Genomic DNA, 15,694 nt, shown 5'->3' on the forward strand with positions numbered 1-15,694 from the left:
GAAGCATGTGCTAGATGCCGGTGATAATTTCTGTGACCTCAACAACTCCTTTTCCCAGCATGTGGTGTGGGTTGTGTTGTACTTCGTGCTCGCTATGATGTTGGAGATGGATCTGATGGGCTGTCGTCTCTGGCAGTGATCACTAACGATTTTTTGCAGTTCAAAATTCTCGGCCCCTCCCGTCTTTGCTGCTGATCGACAGGGGTCCGAGCGCAAAGAACTGTGGATCTTCCCAGGATGGCACTGAACATTGCTGAACAGGCGAAACTCGCTTCAACTTCAGGTTCCCGGCAGTTCAACTTCACATCTGATGTTTGGTCGCAACCCACAGACTTTTTTCTTCTCTTTCCGTCCAGCTTTGAAGTGCGCGATATCACATAAGAATATTTTTATCTTTTCCCACGTCATCAAGCTTCCATTCACCTCAAGTTCTGGATAGGTATTTCCATCAGTTTTTTTTCCATCAGTCATCCAGGGGCACAGATCTCCAGATGCAGGCCAGCGGCTGTATGGACAGCTGCAATGGAGACCCACGTCGTGGACAAAAGAATTGGCATTGCAAAAGTAAGGTACCACATACTATATTCTCCCATGCCTTAAAAGAAACTTAATAGGCCTCAAAAGATAGTTTATAGGCTTTGAAATATAGTGAGAGGCCTATTTGCTTTTAAAAGGGCGTAGGTTGACAATGATTACACGCTTTACCAGCTTCCAGTACCAGTCATTTCGTCCACGGCGTGAGACCTAGACTGCCGGCTGCTGTGGTATTCGACCTGACACTCAAAGGTGGTGGTACTATCGTCGACCATATGCACTCCTCCTATAGGTGCCCTAAATCCAGGCAACTGTTGAAACTCCCTGCTACAGAGCATACCTTAGGAGTTGTTTGCACTTGGCTACACACAAGGATTCATTCTCAGATTTTTGGCCCCATCTCACCTCCCCCCTTCTCCGTCTCATGTTTTTGACACCCACTCTCTCTTCCAGCTTCCGGCGGCGTGGGGGCTGGCCTTCGGGACCAATCCCGTCGACCCAGCAGGTGTGTGTTTCTTCTCGTGCATGATCTACGTTAAGAGAGTCCGAACATCCTCCCGGTGATCCTACAACCCTTCCACACACGCATACACAATAATCCTGAGATTTCACAAGGAAAGAAAACCAGAAGGGGGGAAGGAGACGATCACCCTCCTGTGGTTCTGTCTAGATGCGGAGGGTAAGCCCGCGCGCATCGGAAAATCGACACAATCTCATTGTATCACCATGGGAATTTTGCGTGTTTGATGAAACCAGGCCGCCTCCTTGTGGCGGCCACCTCAAGTCTCACCACTATCGCCTATCAACCCTGACCTGTCTTTATCCAGCCTCCAGGACCAGAAGAGACGACATTCGCCATAGTAAAGAATCCCCATTTTCGTTCAAAAAGTAAGCTTAATTGTTTTACAACAAGATCCATATCTCTTGGCAGAAATATCACCCCCCCTTTCGAAACAAGCCCCCCCTTCCCATCCAAGGGCCTTCTCAATCACAGCATCCCTTTTGATACCTCATCCTTCCTTTCCTCCCACAAGGTCTTCCCCGTGCAGGAGCAAACAGTCTTATCATTATCCCAAACCCCGGCACTCCTCGCGATGATCCCAACCACGGTGTTCTCATCATTGGTCAGGGGCTTCCCCTCGTCGCTCTCGTCATTGGGTGAGATAACCAGAGCGTGGCCGATGACCTCCCACACCTGGAAGGGGTGGTTGAGGAAGACGGTTCCCCGTCCGTCTGATCCTATCTCTACCGTACCCAGGATTCCACGAGGGGTGGTGGGTTTTGTTTCGCTGTCAGCAGTTGTTGTGGTGGTGGTCCCGCTCCAGATGGGGCCCGCAGAGGTGACCCCGTCCTGGAGGTTTCCGTAGGCGCGGATGGTGGCCCGGTATTTTCCTGGTGAGAGGCCGCGGATGGTGAGGTCGACGACTGTTTCTGTGGGGCTTACTTGGACCATCCTGGCGAGGCCGCGGACGAGGCGTTGGTTGATCCAGCTGCCGGCTGGCTTACTGGCTGAGGCGGAGGCGGCGGCTTCTTGGACGGAGCGGCGGTAGTAGGTTTCTAGGATGCTTACTGCCGCGCCTGGAAAGATGTGCGTGTGAGAAACCTGAGGCGGGGAGGGATAGGTATGAGAAGAAGGGGGGGGGCTTACTGTTTGAAGCTCCTGAACCGCGGAGGATGGCATCACGTCCGGTGGCTTGAATGGCATCGACGATGGCTGATGGTGGTGCTATGCAGAGGGAGAATGTGTGAGTTTTCTGATTTGAGGACACGGTTTATGAAGGGACTCACCGGTTCCTTCAATTGTCACCAGCTGCTCCTTGACGTCTGGTTCAACCTTTGTGATGCCGGATACTTTGAACAAGGCTTGCGAAATGTCTTTGGCGCAACTTTCACAATGCATGGGCACTGCGAAGAGAGTCTGAAGAGCCAGATATTGCGGTTAGCCTTGTTCCTGAGTGAGGCTAAGGCAAGCCCTAGAAGATCCCATGATCTCAACTTGGCAGTCTGAGACGTACCTGAAAAGGGGTTGTAACGGCCATTTTTAAAGAAGATGCGGTTGCCGCTGAGACTATTGGTGAGTTGGGACTTTTATTTCCTGGGAATATTGGCGACTGGGATCGCTGCTGTTGCTGTTGTTGCAGATGGAGAAGCTGCCGTCGATATGTGTATGCGCCTGCAGATGCTAAGAGGGCGATGCCACTGAGACTGTATGCAATGGGTTTTGTGAAGCTGAATTTGGGGATAGGAGGCATCAGCCAGCCAACCAACTAACAAGCCTTGATTCAGACAGATGGACGAGATGACTCGATGAGCAAGATGTTCGTTGGATAGAAGCAATGTCAACTTCTGCTTGATGATAGAATATGAGAATGTGGAGATGTTACGGTCAAATGGATCTAATGTGAATCTTTCAGGGGCTTGCTTTGAAATCCAACTTTTCTCTTAAATAATAATTCCGTTATGTCTTCGCCGCCTTCCATCAGCTCATCGATCGCGGGGCAGTTTCAAGGCTCACCAACCGCGGGGCAGTAGGCGGCATGGGTTCCAGCTGTTTCTGGGGATCCACCTTTCGCTCTTTCTTAACCGTTGTAGCCCGTGCACACGCATTTCCACGCCTCTCGGTATGTTCGGTAAAGCTCACCACTCACCGACGGTGAGGAAGCTGGACAATTTTTTGGGCCCCATTGACCAGACCCTGCCGACAATCGCAACTCCAACCAGCTCAATTGACACCCCTCCCGCCAAACTTACCTCCGCCATATTTTGATACCCCTTGCGGAAAGAGAGGTTCAATTGAGACCAAAAAGGTGGTTCCCGTTTCTTGGTGCGACAGTTAATGAGGGACTCGTTCCCAGGGGCTTGATTGCTTCACTTTTCTCAAAGAACCCCAACACAAACCCGCCACAATGTCTCAAACTATAGGCTCTGTAATGCTGCCCCCCGCTTGAGTATTCTTGAGCTTCAGACTAACATCGCTGCCTTTCAACAGACCCGCCTTGCCTACTCAAGAGTATGGCACCACATCTCCGCCTCGGCCCCCCACCCAACCCTCTCAACCGTCAAGTCCCCCCCGGAAGCCGTCACCCCCCCCTCGCTCGGCCGTCTCGCCTCCCGTATCGCCATGATCCTCATGGGCAAGCACAAGCCCATATGGGACCCCTCCACCGACTGCGGCGACTATGTCGTCGTCACCAACTGCGCGGCGCTGTACACCACCGGTCACAAGAAGTGGAGGAAGACATACTACCGCCACAACACCAGACCGGGTTCGCTGAGGACGATTACGATGGATGTGCTTATGGATAAGTTTGGCGGTGCCGAGGTGTTGAGGAAGGCGGTTAGTGGCATGCTGCCCAAGAACAGGTTGAGGGACAAGAGGCTGGCGAGGTTGAAGGCTTTCGAGGGGGATGCCCATCCGTATAAGGAGAATATTATCAGGTTTGGGGGGAAGAAGGTTGGCCAGACTGGGTGGGAGGATATTGTGAAGGCGGTTAGAGAGGGTGATAAGGCTACGATCCCGTCATGAAGGGGTTAAGGCGCGGTGGTGGGTTGTAACGATAGAGTATAAAATCATGGAATGGAACTGGGTTTGGTATACGTGACGTTGAAGGCTACTGATGGCTGGTTTTTCTGAAATTCAGATATCTGTATTTGCACGGTATGGGATTGCCAGGGGGGCGTAAAGCTGAGATTATGGGTGGTCAAAATCTTGTCTGTACATACATTATTTTGGGTTTGAATGTAGTTCTTGGAAACCATAACTGCTCGCGATCCCAATTCATATGTTTCTGAAGTGGTGCTTGGTTTTAGCTGAGACACAAGAATAAACTATCAAATCGAGAATGGTTATGTTGTCTACGTGAAGCCTTTTTGTATATATGATACTCGCAGCATCTCTTCTACAGTTATACCACATTGACAGAGCGGCAGTGATTCACTCTTCTACCACACCTAGAGATTAGACTCCTCGGAATCATGTGTGCATCAACTCAAAGGTGATATGAATTGCTGATATCTCAAAATGCTAATAAATAGCAACGCCATCTAAAATGCAATAGACCAAAACCAAAAACCAAAAAGTCAAACCCCCCTGTCCCAGATGCTTGCCTGTCGCTGCTATGTCCCCAAAAAAATAATGTTGACCAGGGTAACGCCATGCTCATGATCTTCATACAACAGCTTCTAACTTGTCTTGCGAAAAAAGCAGAACTCAAAATCCAAAACAGTTAAAAAAAAACAAAGTGTGAGGTGCTTAGGAGCGAGCGACCTCGCACTTGATGAGGCCGTTGGGGCCAGACTGGGGAGCGTACACCTCGGCGTCCTTGCCGGTGTTCTTGTAGCCCTTGTGCCAGCTGAGGTCTGTGTCATGTGTGTTAGAAAATCGCTTTTCTTGAGAAGAAGAATGATAGAAAAAGAAAACATACCAATCTCAAAGTAGTGCTTGTTGGGCAAAGAGTAGCCAACAACCTCCACCTCGGCCGCCTTCTCCAAGATCTCCTCGCACATCTTGTACATGGTGTTCTGGACCGAGGCGGACTCGTCCTCGGCGAACGTCTTGAGGGTGATGTTGCGGGCCGCCTCGAAAGCCTGGTCGAACCTCTCAACGCCCTTCTCCACGTCGGCGACTGTGGCAAAGGTCTTCCAGTTCCAGGTGGCATCAACGTCGGTAGACAGGATACGGTCCCAAGTCTCGCCGAGGGTGGTGTACTCGTCCCTGACGAAGCCGTGGAAGGCAGAGCCGGTGGACTTAAGGACGGAGAGACCCTGGATGGCGGACTTGAGCTCAATGCCAGCCTCGCGGGTGACGCGAGCTTCCACGTTGCGGGTCTCGTTGCCGTCGCGGTAGAAGCTGTGGGGGTGGGGCTTGCCGTCGATGTTGATGCGAGTCCATCTGTGAACGATCACCTTGATGTTGGCGGCGTTGATGTGGGGGTACTTGTCGAGGAAGTGCTGGCCGAGGTGGGCGGCGTAAAGCTCAGGGGGGTTGACGGGGTGCTCCTTGGCCTTGATGTAAATGGTGTTCTTGATTGAATCGGTAGCCACAACAACGCTGTTGTCGGCCTCGGTGTAACTGAAAAGAGGGTTAGTCTTTGTTGGAACAGCTTTCAGGGATTATACATACGAAGTCTCAATCTGGCCCTCGAGAAGGCAGCAGACGGTCATCTCAGTGACGGACTGAGTGCCGGTAGCCTCATCCTTGTGCACCTTGTAGACACGGACATTGTCCTTTCCATAGCGAGCAGCAGCAAGACGAGCCATTTCGACGATTGCGTGTGTGTGATTGGTGTTTGTGCGCTGAGGGTATTTGCAAAGCTTTTTAGAATATGAGAAGCTGATGAACGGCTTCGGAGAGGACTAATGCAAGAGAGAGAGCAAAGTGGATTTGAGTTCAAATTACAAGACAAGGAAGAAGCTGTTTGTGTAGACGGAAGACGAGAGGTTGGAGAGAGTGGACGACGGTGAGTCTTTATACAAACCTTAAAGGTCCCAACCAACGAACGGATGTGGACAGCTGCGAGGAAGCACGACACCACCCACTCCCGCGGGCAAAGGAACGTCAGCACAAGCAGGTGTGCCGAAGATGCAGATCGGACGGCGCCTCGCGGCGTTCTGGTCCCGCCCGTGTAAGCAGCAAGCCGGCAACAGGGACAAGTGGATTCGCCGGAGTCCGCCGACTGCCAACCCCCAACGCCCAGGGCTCTCCCCCGCGCAGAGCTCCCGGAGGCTTGCGACACCGGCCGATCGTTCAATCTTCGGCTTCTATTCCCTGTAACCTCTCTTCAACATCCCCAGAATCTGGTCTGATCTCTCTGACCCCTTGCAGTAGCCTTGCCTTGCTAGCCATGTCTTGTCACTTCTGATGGAGGAGTTACAAAACTGAAGATTGCCCTCCCGCCGTTCGAGTTCCGACGACGACGACGACGATGAGACAGCCTGGAACCTGGAACCTGAAAGCCCCCACCCTCTCTGACCTCTCCCGGCACAGTCCGGATTGCGGGGTTCGACGCCCCTCCATACGCCACGCACCGTTGACAACAGGTTATCATCGGCATCGTACGACGAAAGGATGGCTAACAAGACTTGGGGATGGTGCGGCTGCTCAGCTAATTGAGACCTCCAAAGCATAAAGCTCGCCTTGAGCGCTTGTCGTCACACAGATGATCGCTAGAATCCCACTTCGCGCAGCATGGGCAAGATAAGGCGGCCATTAGCTTTGCGGATGGTCCATCTTATCAGTGATTGAAGCTGATAAGAACAGCTCTGCCCTCATCCAACACTCTGATATGAGCTGCTGACCCAGGCAATAGTAAGCATAGCTGTGACTCGAGAGATTCAACACTGGCGTCCCCTCTCATTGCACATGTTCAAGAACTGATCAAGTGAAAACTGAAAATGCAGGAGCAGAACCTCCAGGACGCTTGCAAGAGACCCTAACCCTCATCGGTGACACTTGCACCCACCCAAACACAAACACATTGCGACTATAGTAACGTGGCATAGCACGCTAGATGGTTCGCGGGGAGATGCCGAGGAAGTGGTGTGTTTATACATGCCAGGAAATTTGTGTTTTGACAGTAAACAAAGTTCGTAGTACTTGTAACTGCTGTTCACCATCTTCAATGTTGGAATACAGAGCCGTGGGAGTCTAGGGCAAGCACTGTGCGCACCGACCACCACCTTCGTGATCCATCCCTCAGATCCCGGCTGCACAACGACTGGAGAAGTGGATCATCGCCAGGAACTTGGCTCCTTCCACCGCCCCGACTCCCTGAGAGTGCCCGCATGATAGTTTGATACGGACGTACGGTGCCGTAACAAGCAGTTGAAAGGCGCACGCGACTGGACCGCGCCCACGATACATTGCAATGACCATCTACGTCACATAGATAGCCCTCACCCGCACCCAACTCTTTTAGGGGCACTGTCGAGAACCTCGAGAACGCCGAGAACCCATGCGCCGGCCAAGGGGCAACCATCAATTGGCCCCGGCGAACGTTGCGAATCGAATGCAAATTCCGACCGAAGACACGACGAGAGCGTCGAGAGCATCGAATGTGGAGGGCAAATGGCCGGGCCATCCACCATGCTGAGCGCCTCGGCGAAGCCCACGCAAAAGTCCTATGTATCGCAGCAACAGTCGCCGTTACGCCAGCAGCAAGGACAACAGCAAGGACAGCAGCAGCAGCAGACACAACAGCAACACCAGCAACAGCAAGTGGGCAGCTATGCATCCACTATTTCAAACCCTCGACCTAGCCTCGACCGCGGCGATGGACTGCAACCTCCAGGCGCCAACGCTGGCAGGAATCTCTCGGCCTCTGCCGTTACCTTTGCGTCCAGGGGTGGCTCGTTGAACCCGTCACCCATGCCGGGGAGCTTCAGCTCTGAGCTCCGGAGCCAGCTTAATCTTTCCCGCGCCGGTTCGCGAGCCGACATGTTTGCGCTGGAGAAACTGGATGAGGACGATAACCGGACACAAGAGCGCAACATTGCCTACCTTCGAGATGCCCTGAGCCGAGAGTTGAAGATAAAGGAAGGGAGCGAGAATATGCTGGAGGCACTGAACAGCAAAAAGGCAAAACAAACGAAGGAGCAGCGTCAGAGGGTCGAAGCCGAGCTTCTTTCGTCAAGTAAACGGATCAAGGATTTGCGACAGAGGATCACGGATGCTCAACAAAGGACAAAAGCGGGACCAACAACACCTACGAGGTCCAGGATCGATGTCACGATAGCGGCTGGAAGTGGTTTGCGGTCACCGCCTAGTCTTTCCAGGAGCGGGGCTGGATCTGACATTGATGAGCCGACCGAGTCTCCAACATTTGCGCTTGCCGAAACTCTGCAAGCCCTTGAGGTGGCCGGCATGACGCCAGATTACTATGTCTCCAGAGCTAATAGTCTCGTTGACTTGTTCAGGAGGCATCCAACCCTCAAGTATGATCTGGTCTGGTCTGTGTTCGGGCTTCGAATGCAAGCGCTCCTCATGAGTGAAAGTCGCGAGGTGGTTGCTGCTGGTTACCGGATGACTCGATACGCCATCTCTGATATTACTTCACTCCAGAATATCCGTACCCTTAACACGGATTACCTAGTCACATGGTAAGCCCAAACTATTGTACCGCCTTGACTTTGCATAGGAAGAGGATGCTAATGTGTGGTATCAGGTCTTTGGCAAAAGACCGAAAGTCTGATGTTGAACGAGAGCAGGCACTCAAGTTTGTTCGCGCTTTTCTTGATGTCAAGGATGGTGTGAGGGAAATCTCACGGGCCGTAGTCAGGGCCATTGCTGCCGTGGCAGAGGAGCCAGAAGAAAGGCTACGGCCGATTTGTCTGGAGACGCTGGCGGAAATTCTGGTTCGCGACCCTCGTCTCCTCATAGCCTCGGGGGGGCTGGCCCCGTTACACGAAGCTCTTGCGGACGGGTCATACAAAGCCTCAGAAAGTTTGACCGCAGCGTTTCTTTACCTCCTCGATGCGCCAGAGCGGCGTCAATATCTCCGCCCCGGGAATGAGTTGGAGGTTCTTTTCACGGCATTTACAGACGAGCTGTCATCCAATGAGCGCATTCTCAAGCAAAGCGCCAAAGCTATTTCGTCAGCCCTCAAATCATGGTCTGGTTTAATGAGCCTGTCCATGTACAACTTCCGTGCGATCAGGTCCATGATCAACAGCATGGTCGCACAAAAAGGATCTATCAGAGAGACCATCATGGATCTGATATTTTCCCTGTTGCGAATCAAATCCCCAGCGTGGGCAACTTCGTTTCTTGCCGGAAGACGACTCACCACCTATGGCCGGGTCACAAACCTCAAAACAACCACCACCACCACCACCACCAAAGCCGCCTATGGTGAATACGAAGACGACGGGGGCGAGCAAAATTTCGTCGAACACTATACGGCACTGTTGCTTGCCATATTTATCAAGTCCGGAGTGGTGCCAGGCCTTCTGAAAATGACACAAGACAACGAAAACCCAACTCTAAAACGAAAATCAACGTTACTTCTAGGGGAAGTTTTGAAGTTGGCAAGTCACCTGCTTCCACGCTCGTGGAGCAGTGAGATACAGCTGCTTCCTGAATTGTTTATCACCGCTGCCCGGCTGGGAGACGAGAATCGATTCACGGCCTCTGGAGTCATCTTTCAGATCAGCAGCGTGAGCAGAACGTTGTACAGATCCTCTCCCTCGTCCTTCCTCCCTTCTCCAAGCAACAATATCGATCTCAGCATCTTAGATGAGCACCCCAAAAGCAATACGGCAGCGGTCAACTGTGACGATGCCACGTTCAGAGTGCTTCTCCTTGATTCGGTGGTGCTGAATAGTTCTAACTACAATAAGTGGAATTGGGATGTAATACTTAAGCTGATTGAGGGACCGCTGGTGAATGGAAAGAGGCTTGAAGAGGCCGTGAAAGCATCCAAATTCTTGAAACGAATCATGAGCTTTTATCGTCCCTTCAAGTACAGGTTCTCTGCCCTCAAGAGCTCGCGAAGCACGCAAAAGTATGTGCGGGTTGGCTGTGCGCTGATGCATACTCTGCTGCAGAGCCCCGAAGGCGTGAGGTATCTGACAGATAACAAACTGTTGCGGCAGATTGCCGAGTGCCTGGCGCAGTGCGACCCAACGAGTGGATTAACAGCTCAGGATCCCATGTTCTCCCGGGACGGCCTCACAGATACGTTGAGTGGCGGATACTTCCCTATGCTTGGTGTTCTGAGCGGGGACCCCAAGGGCATTCAGATGTTAGACCGGTGGCGCATCTTCAACATGCTTTACCGAATCGTCGATCTCAAGCAGCGGCCAGACATCATCAAGCTCATGATCTCCAACTTTGACTATTCAATTCAGGGTCATTCTCGGATTATTTTGTCCAAGTCCTTGACAGCAGGAACCAAGGACATCAGAATTCATGCTACGAATGCGCTGCGGAAGTACGCAACACGTCCGCGGTTGGACTCCCAAGGCCATGAGCCTGTTGACTCGAAATGGGCCATCCAACTTTTGGTCACTCAGCTTTATGACCCAGAAGTGGAGGTCTGCCAAACGGCGGTCAAAATTCTCGAAAAGGCGTGCAATACTCAAAACCACTTGAAATACATTGTCGAGTGTCGGCCGGCACTAGATCACTTGGGTGAGATAGGTGCTCCCCTCCTCTTACGCTTCCTATCGACCTCGATTGGGTACCACTACCTCGATGGGTTGGACTACATTAGCAACGAGATGGATGATTGGTTCCTCGGGCGAAACGACTCCTATGTCGGTGTCATTGAAGCCAGTCTAGCGCGATCCTTCATGGACCATCAGGACGACCACACCAACCGAATAAGCGTCTTTGATGATGAGCAGGAGATGGAGGCCGACAGCCACGTTCCGCCACACTTCTACCGTGAGCTTACCCGCACCCAAGAAGGCTGCCGGCTTCTTAGCGACAAGGGTCACTTTAACGAGTTTGTCACCACGATTCGCGAGCATGGCATGCAATCCGACGACCCAGAAATGATGGTCAAGGTCAAAGGTTGTCTTTGGGCGGTAGGTAACGTCGGATCAATGGAGCTCGGCGCCCCGTTCCTGGAGTCTTGCGATGTTGTGGAGCAGATCATCAACATTGCTCAAAATCACGAAGTCATGAGTCTCCGCGGCACAGCTTTTTTTGTCCTTGGACTCATATCACGTTCCATTCATGGACTGGAGATCTTGTCGGAAAATGGGTGGGACTCCAACACAAACATTTTGGGGCAGTCTCTCGGCTTCTGCGTCCCTACCGAGTTGGACCGGCTGTTTTCTCTCAAGCCTTGGAAGCACATACCGGTTACCAACATTCAACTACCTGATGCCCAAAAGACAGAAAGAGACAAACTGCCATCTGTCCCGTCCCGCCCGAGGTCGCTGAGTCTTATCAAGGCTATCCAAGCAGAGGCAGATGCCCAGGAAGACACGCCAACAGGGTCGGTGCCGGAGGAGATCCAGCGCGTTGAGCTAGATCCGGACCCGGTAAACCAGAGGATTCTGGAGCTGATGATTGACATGGCGAACATGGTGCTGTACCGGAGGGCGAGGGCAGAGTTGATGCACATCAAGCAGCAGACACAAGTGAGGCATCAGCAAGCTCAGGCACAAACGCAGCCGCAGACACCAACGCGGAACAATCAGAAAAGAGTTCTTGGGAGTGGGGCCTCGTCGTTTTCACAGCCACACTTGTTTAGAAGGGTCATGGGCTTATTGGAGTCCCATCACTACCGCTTGCAGGATAGAGCGATGATTGTAGGGTTATTTGAACGGAGCGTGTTTAGGGCGATAGTATATGGGGATGAAGACAGTCAGGAAGAGGGGGGAAGCAGTGAGAGTGAAAGTGATTCTGACTTTGGAGACGCAAACCAGGCGGGCGTGGGTCAGAGAAGGCAGGGGTTTGTTATGCAGCGGGATCAGCAACACCTACAGCAGCAGCAGGAGCGGAATAAAGAGGAGGGGAGCAGTGGGGAGGAGAGTAGTGATGAAGAGGAGGATGAGAGTGACGACGATGATGCTTATAGTGGAAGTGAGGGAGATGAACAGAGGACGGAACGGCTGAGGAGTGTGAGCGATCCCGCGGGAGGCAGCACTACCAGGAGACATGGAACGGGGAGGGGGAGAGGTGGCACTCAGGGGGCGTTCTGACAGGGATGGATTTGTAGCATATGAGATGGCCAGATGGGTCGTTTTGGATCTGTCCTGGAACTGCTATATTGTAGATTCTCAGCGTGGGGGTTGCTGGGGTTTGATATTTTGAGCGGGCGAGTCTTTACTGTTTCACGTTGTGTTTTTTTTTTGGTTTATATCGTGCATATCAAAAGGCGAAGGTGGCCGATGGGAATGGTCGGATCATGGTTACGTCGTTACGTCGACTTGCATATACTTCTGGTCAGAACACAGTGGGATGGCATAAGCGGATTGGCGTTTGTAAAGAAAACATGGTAGCCAGACGAGAGACAATCTGAAGGCTGTGAACATATCATCATGTTTGCGGGTCACAAACAAGTGTTGGCCAATCGTCTTACAAGGTGCTCCCATGTCTATGATGTCTGTCAGAACGGTGATAGGAACAACTTCTATTTGGTGCATCTTTCAGAGTCAAGTAACACAAAGCATACATGCGATGAACCTATCTTCTTTCTTCGGTCAAGTCCCATGCTGCAGACACCGAGTTGCTCGTAGCCATGGACTGCATAATACGTAACGGCGTACTCCATCGACAATTCCATGGCACCCCACCGTTTGTTGCACCCCTCCTTTGACCTCGCCCACCCCCACCACCCACTCAGTCATCACTTATTATTCGGTAATCACTCATTCAGTCTCTCAACATCAACCGCAAGAGATTTCTGAAACCCTTTTGATCTTTCAGAGACTCGTTTTTTTTTTTTTTTGGTTTTTTTATAAAAAAAAACCCAAAAAAAACCAAAAAAAAACTTCCTGTGAAGCCGGTCAAAATTTCCAAAATGCCACCTGGAAGAATCCTCGTCATCGCCGGGTCTGATTCCTCTGGCGGAGCGTATGTTTTCTCTTACCTATCTACGATCAACCCTCACCACCATTTTTTTCTTTTCTACTCACAAGGAGACTAACCCCCAAAAATGACCAGCGGCCTGGAAGCAGACCAAAAAGTCATCGCCGCCCACGGCTGCTACGCCATGACGGCCACCACAGCCCTCACAGCCCAGAACACCCTCGGTGTGCACGACATACACCATGTCCCCGCCGAGTTTCTTCGGAAGCAGATTGATGCTGTTGTGACGGACGTCGGGGTGGATGTTGTCAAGACTGGTAAACTCCCTCTCAACGTTCAAACATGTTTTTGAGGGATTGAATTGTACTGACTGTAAAACAAAAGGCATGCTGGCATCAGCTGGGATTATCGAGGCTGTGGCTGAAGTGATTCGGGAATATAAACTCAAGACGGTGGTTGTCGACCCGGTTATGGTTGCCACGACGGGCTCGCCTTTGTTGCCTAATACCTCGCTTTCGCTTCTTAGGGAGAAACTCGTGCCTTTGGCTACGGTTCTCACGCCTAATCTGCCTGAGGCGAGGTTGCTACTTGCTGATGCTGGGTTTGGACACTTGCCGGTGGAGAAGGTGAGTGATTTGGAGGGGATTGCCAGGACGGTGGGGAGTTTAGGGCCGAAGTGGGTTTTGATCAAGGGGGGGCATTGTCCTTTTAATGGGGAGGGGATGATTGCGGCGGAGGAGGGGAAGAGGGAGAAGGTGGTGGATGTGCTTTGGGGGAGGGATGAGAAGGGGGGGGAGGTGCTGAGACGGGTCGAGACGCCTTACTGGGAGAGTAAGCATACGCACGGGACGGGGTGTTCTTTGGCTTGTGAGTTGTACCCTTTAACGGGTTGAGAGAGTTGGGGTGCTGATGTGATTGACAGCGGCGATTGCGTGTAACTTGGCGAAGAGGATGGATATGCCCCAGGCGGTGGAAGCGGCGTGTCGATATGTTGAGGCTGGGATAAAGACTGCGCCGGGACTGGGGAAGGGGAATGGGCCGTTGAACCACTTCCACTCGACGTATACGTTGCCATTCGCGCCGTGAGTTACGACCTCGGATTGGAAGAATAAGAAAGAGGCACTGATCTTGTGAACTAGGGGCCACTTCATTGAGTACCTGCTCGAAAGACCAGACGTCGCTCCAGTGTGGAAGCGCTATGTCACTCACCCTTTTGTGTTGGCCATGGGCGATGGCACATTGCCGTTGGAGTCGTTCAAGGGGTATTTGATCCAGGATTATCTGTATCTGGTCTGTTGCCCCACCCTACCTACCGCACCGCTTGGCTGACGATAATGCCAGACACATTACGCCCGAGCAAGTGCCCTTGCTGGGTATAAAGCCAAAAAGATTGAGGATATCGGCGCCGCTGCTACTATTGTAACACACATCTTCCACGAGATGGAGCTGCACATCAACTACTGCAGCGGCTTCGGTATCTCGAAGCAGGATATCGAGAGCTGCGAGGAGAAGGAAGCATGCACGGCGTACACAAGATACGTCTTGGATATCGGCAACTCGGAGGACTGGCTGGCTTTGCAAGTTGCCATGGCCCCGTGCCTCTTGGGGTATGGAGATATCGCCAAGAGGCTGTTTTCTGACCCCAGGTCCAAACGAGGAGGAAATGTTTACTGGGCCTGGATCAAGAACTATGTGGAGGATGACTATCTGCTGGCTCTCAAGACCGGCTCCGGTGAGTGGTGGACTGTCCAATCAAGACGAGAGAAATCAGTGCCAGATAACAGAGCAAGCTAACGGCGGATGATGACGAACAAAGACCTGCTGGAACGACACGCCGTGCTTCAAAGCCCCGCCCGAATAGATGAGCTGGCCAGCATCTTTATCCATGCTACAAAGGTAGGTTGCATGCTCTTGAGCAAACACGAAAGACATGAGCTGATGGGGAGTTTGTTAGATGGAGATTGCGTTCTGGGAAATGTACAGCTCCCATTGAAGTAACAATTTTTGACAGGACTCTTTGTGAGTAGGTACCTGTCTGAGTCGTGTGGGCTCCAGCTACAAGTGGGGAGGCTAGACTCACCTAGATGGGATCCCAAAAAGGCCTTAAAGTTCAATTGTGAAGTTTTGTGACGCTCGCAGACTGCAGTGAGGAAGTGAGTGGGATGCCCATCAGCATGCCTGTGACGCAAGTGGGGCTGTTGAAGTGAATTTCAGTGGATGCCTCAGGCACTCAGCTTATCGGAAGGCCCAGCGGCTCTTATCAGACGCAGACCGCCTCGCCAAAGCAGAAAAAAATAAAATCTGGAGCGAAAGCCAAGGCGCTGCTGGATCCACCCAAGAAAAGTGCTAACAAATTTTGGCCCAGACAAATTCCGGGGGCGATCTTTTGAACCCTTCCCTCTTTCCCATCCCCAAAGCTTTTTTCTCGCCTCGCCGAGATCTCACTCTTACCTCTTCCCTCCCCCTCGACCAACCCACCAAAGGACTCTGCCATCGCAAGATCCTTCATTCCACTCACTTACCTCAAGTCCATCTTGCGGTACTGCATCAGAGTCGGGTTGCACCATTTGCATCTCTTTCCCGCCTGTTTTTTTGACGCGCCGCATCCTCTTCACCGAGCAACGTCGGCACCTCTTCATCTCGCAGCGCATAATTTTCTTGTCGCAGCAGAACCATTTC

The 15,694-nt window shown here is 52.1% G+C and overlaps 5 protein-coding genes across 5 annotated transcripts; 3 read left to right on the forward strand and 2 right to left on the reverse strand.

The window, feature by feature from the left end:
* Nucleotides 1–1,266: 1,266 nt before the first annotated feature.
* On the reverse strand, nt 1,267–3,041 carry CCS1 (copper chaperone). The gene is made up of 4 exons (XM_062950752.1): nt 2,550–3,041; nt 2,323–2,452; nt 2,183–2,260; nt 1,267–2,112 (listed from the first exon to the last, which is right to left on the reverse strand). Exons 1-4 carry the CDS (start codon nt 2,784–2,786, stop codon nt 1,523–1,525), a joined length of 1,035 nt encoding a protein of 344 aa, XP_062796794.1. The 5' UTR covers nt 2,787–3,041; the 3' UTR covers nt 1,267–1,522.
* MRPL23 (54S ribosomal protein L23, mitochondrial) lies at nt 3,028–4,222 on the forward strand. The gene is made up of 2 exons (XM_062950753.1): nt 3,028–3,461; nt 3,524–4,222. Exons 1-2 carry the CDS (start codon nt 3,441–3,443, stop codon nt 4,058–4,060), a joined length of 558 nt encoding a protein of 185 aa, XP_062796795.1. The 5' UTR covers nt 3,028–3,440; the 3' UTR covers nt 4,061–4,222.
* A 291-nt stretch (nt 4,223–4,513) lies between these two features.
* QC764_711330 (uncharacterized protein) lies at nt 4,514–6,877 on the reverse strand. The gene is made up of 3 exons (XM_062950754.1): nt 5,657–6,877; nt 4,959–5,605; nt 4,514–4,893 (listed from the first exon to the last, which is right to left on the reverse strand). Exons 1-3 carry the CDS (start codon nt 5,791–5,793, stop codon nt 4,787–4,789), a joined length of 891 nt encoding a protein of 296 aa, XP_062796796.1. The 5' UTR covers nt 5,794–6,877; the 3' UTR covers nt 4,514–4,786.
* Nucleotides 6,878–7,276: 399 nt separating this feature from the next.
* On the forward strand, nt 7,277–12,186 carry QC764_711340 (uncharacterized protein; the record flags this gene model as incomplete). Its single annotated transcript, XM_062950755.1, has 2 exons — nt 7,277–8,631; nt 8,697–12,186. The coding sequence occupies exons 1-2, from the start codon at nt 7,601–7,603 to the stop codon at nt 12,184–12,186; spliced, it is 4,521 nt and encodes a 1,506-aa protein (XP_062796797.1). The 5' UTR covers nt 7,277–7,600.
* Nucleotides 12,187–13,007: 821 nt separating this feature from the next.
* On the forward strand, nt 13,008–15,008 carry THI20 (trifunctional hydroxymethylpyrimidine kinase/phosphomethylpyrimidine kinase/thiaminase; the record flags this gene model as incomplete). The annotated part of the gene is made up of 8 exons (XM_062950756.1): nt 13,008–13,060; nt 13,151–13,332; nt 13,400–13,882; nt 13,938–14,097; nt 14,155–14,305; nt 14,357–14,747; nt 14,832–14,911; nt 14,970–15,008. The coding sequence occupies 8 exons, from the start codon at nt 13,008–13,010 to the stop codon at nt 15,006–15,008; spliced, it is 1,539 nt and encodes a 512-aa protein (XP_062796798.1).
* Between the last annotated feature and the right edge of the window lie 686 nt (nt 15,009–15,694).

Source organism: Podospora pseudoanserina (genome assembly GCF_035222485.1).
Source record: "Podospora pseudoanserina strain CBS 124.78 chromosome 7 map unlocalized CBS124.78p_7, whole genome shotgun sequence".
Classification (NCBI taxonomy): Eukaryota; Fungi; Ascomycota; class Sordariomycetes; order Sordariales; family Podosporaceae; genus Podospora; species Podospora pseudoanserina.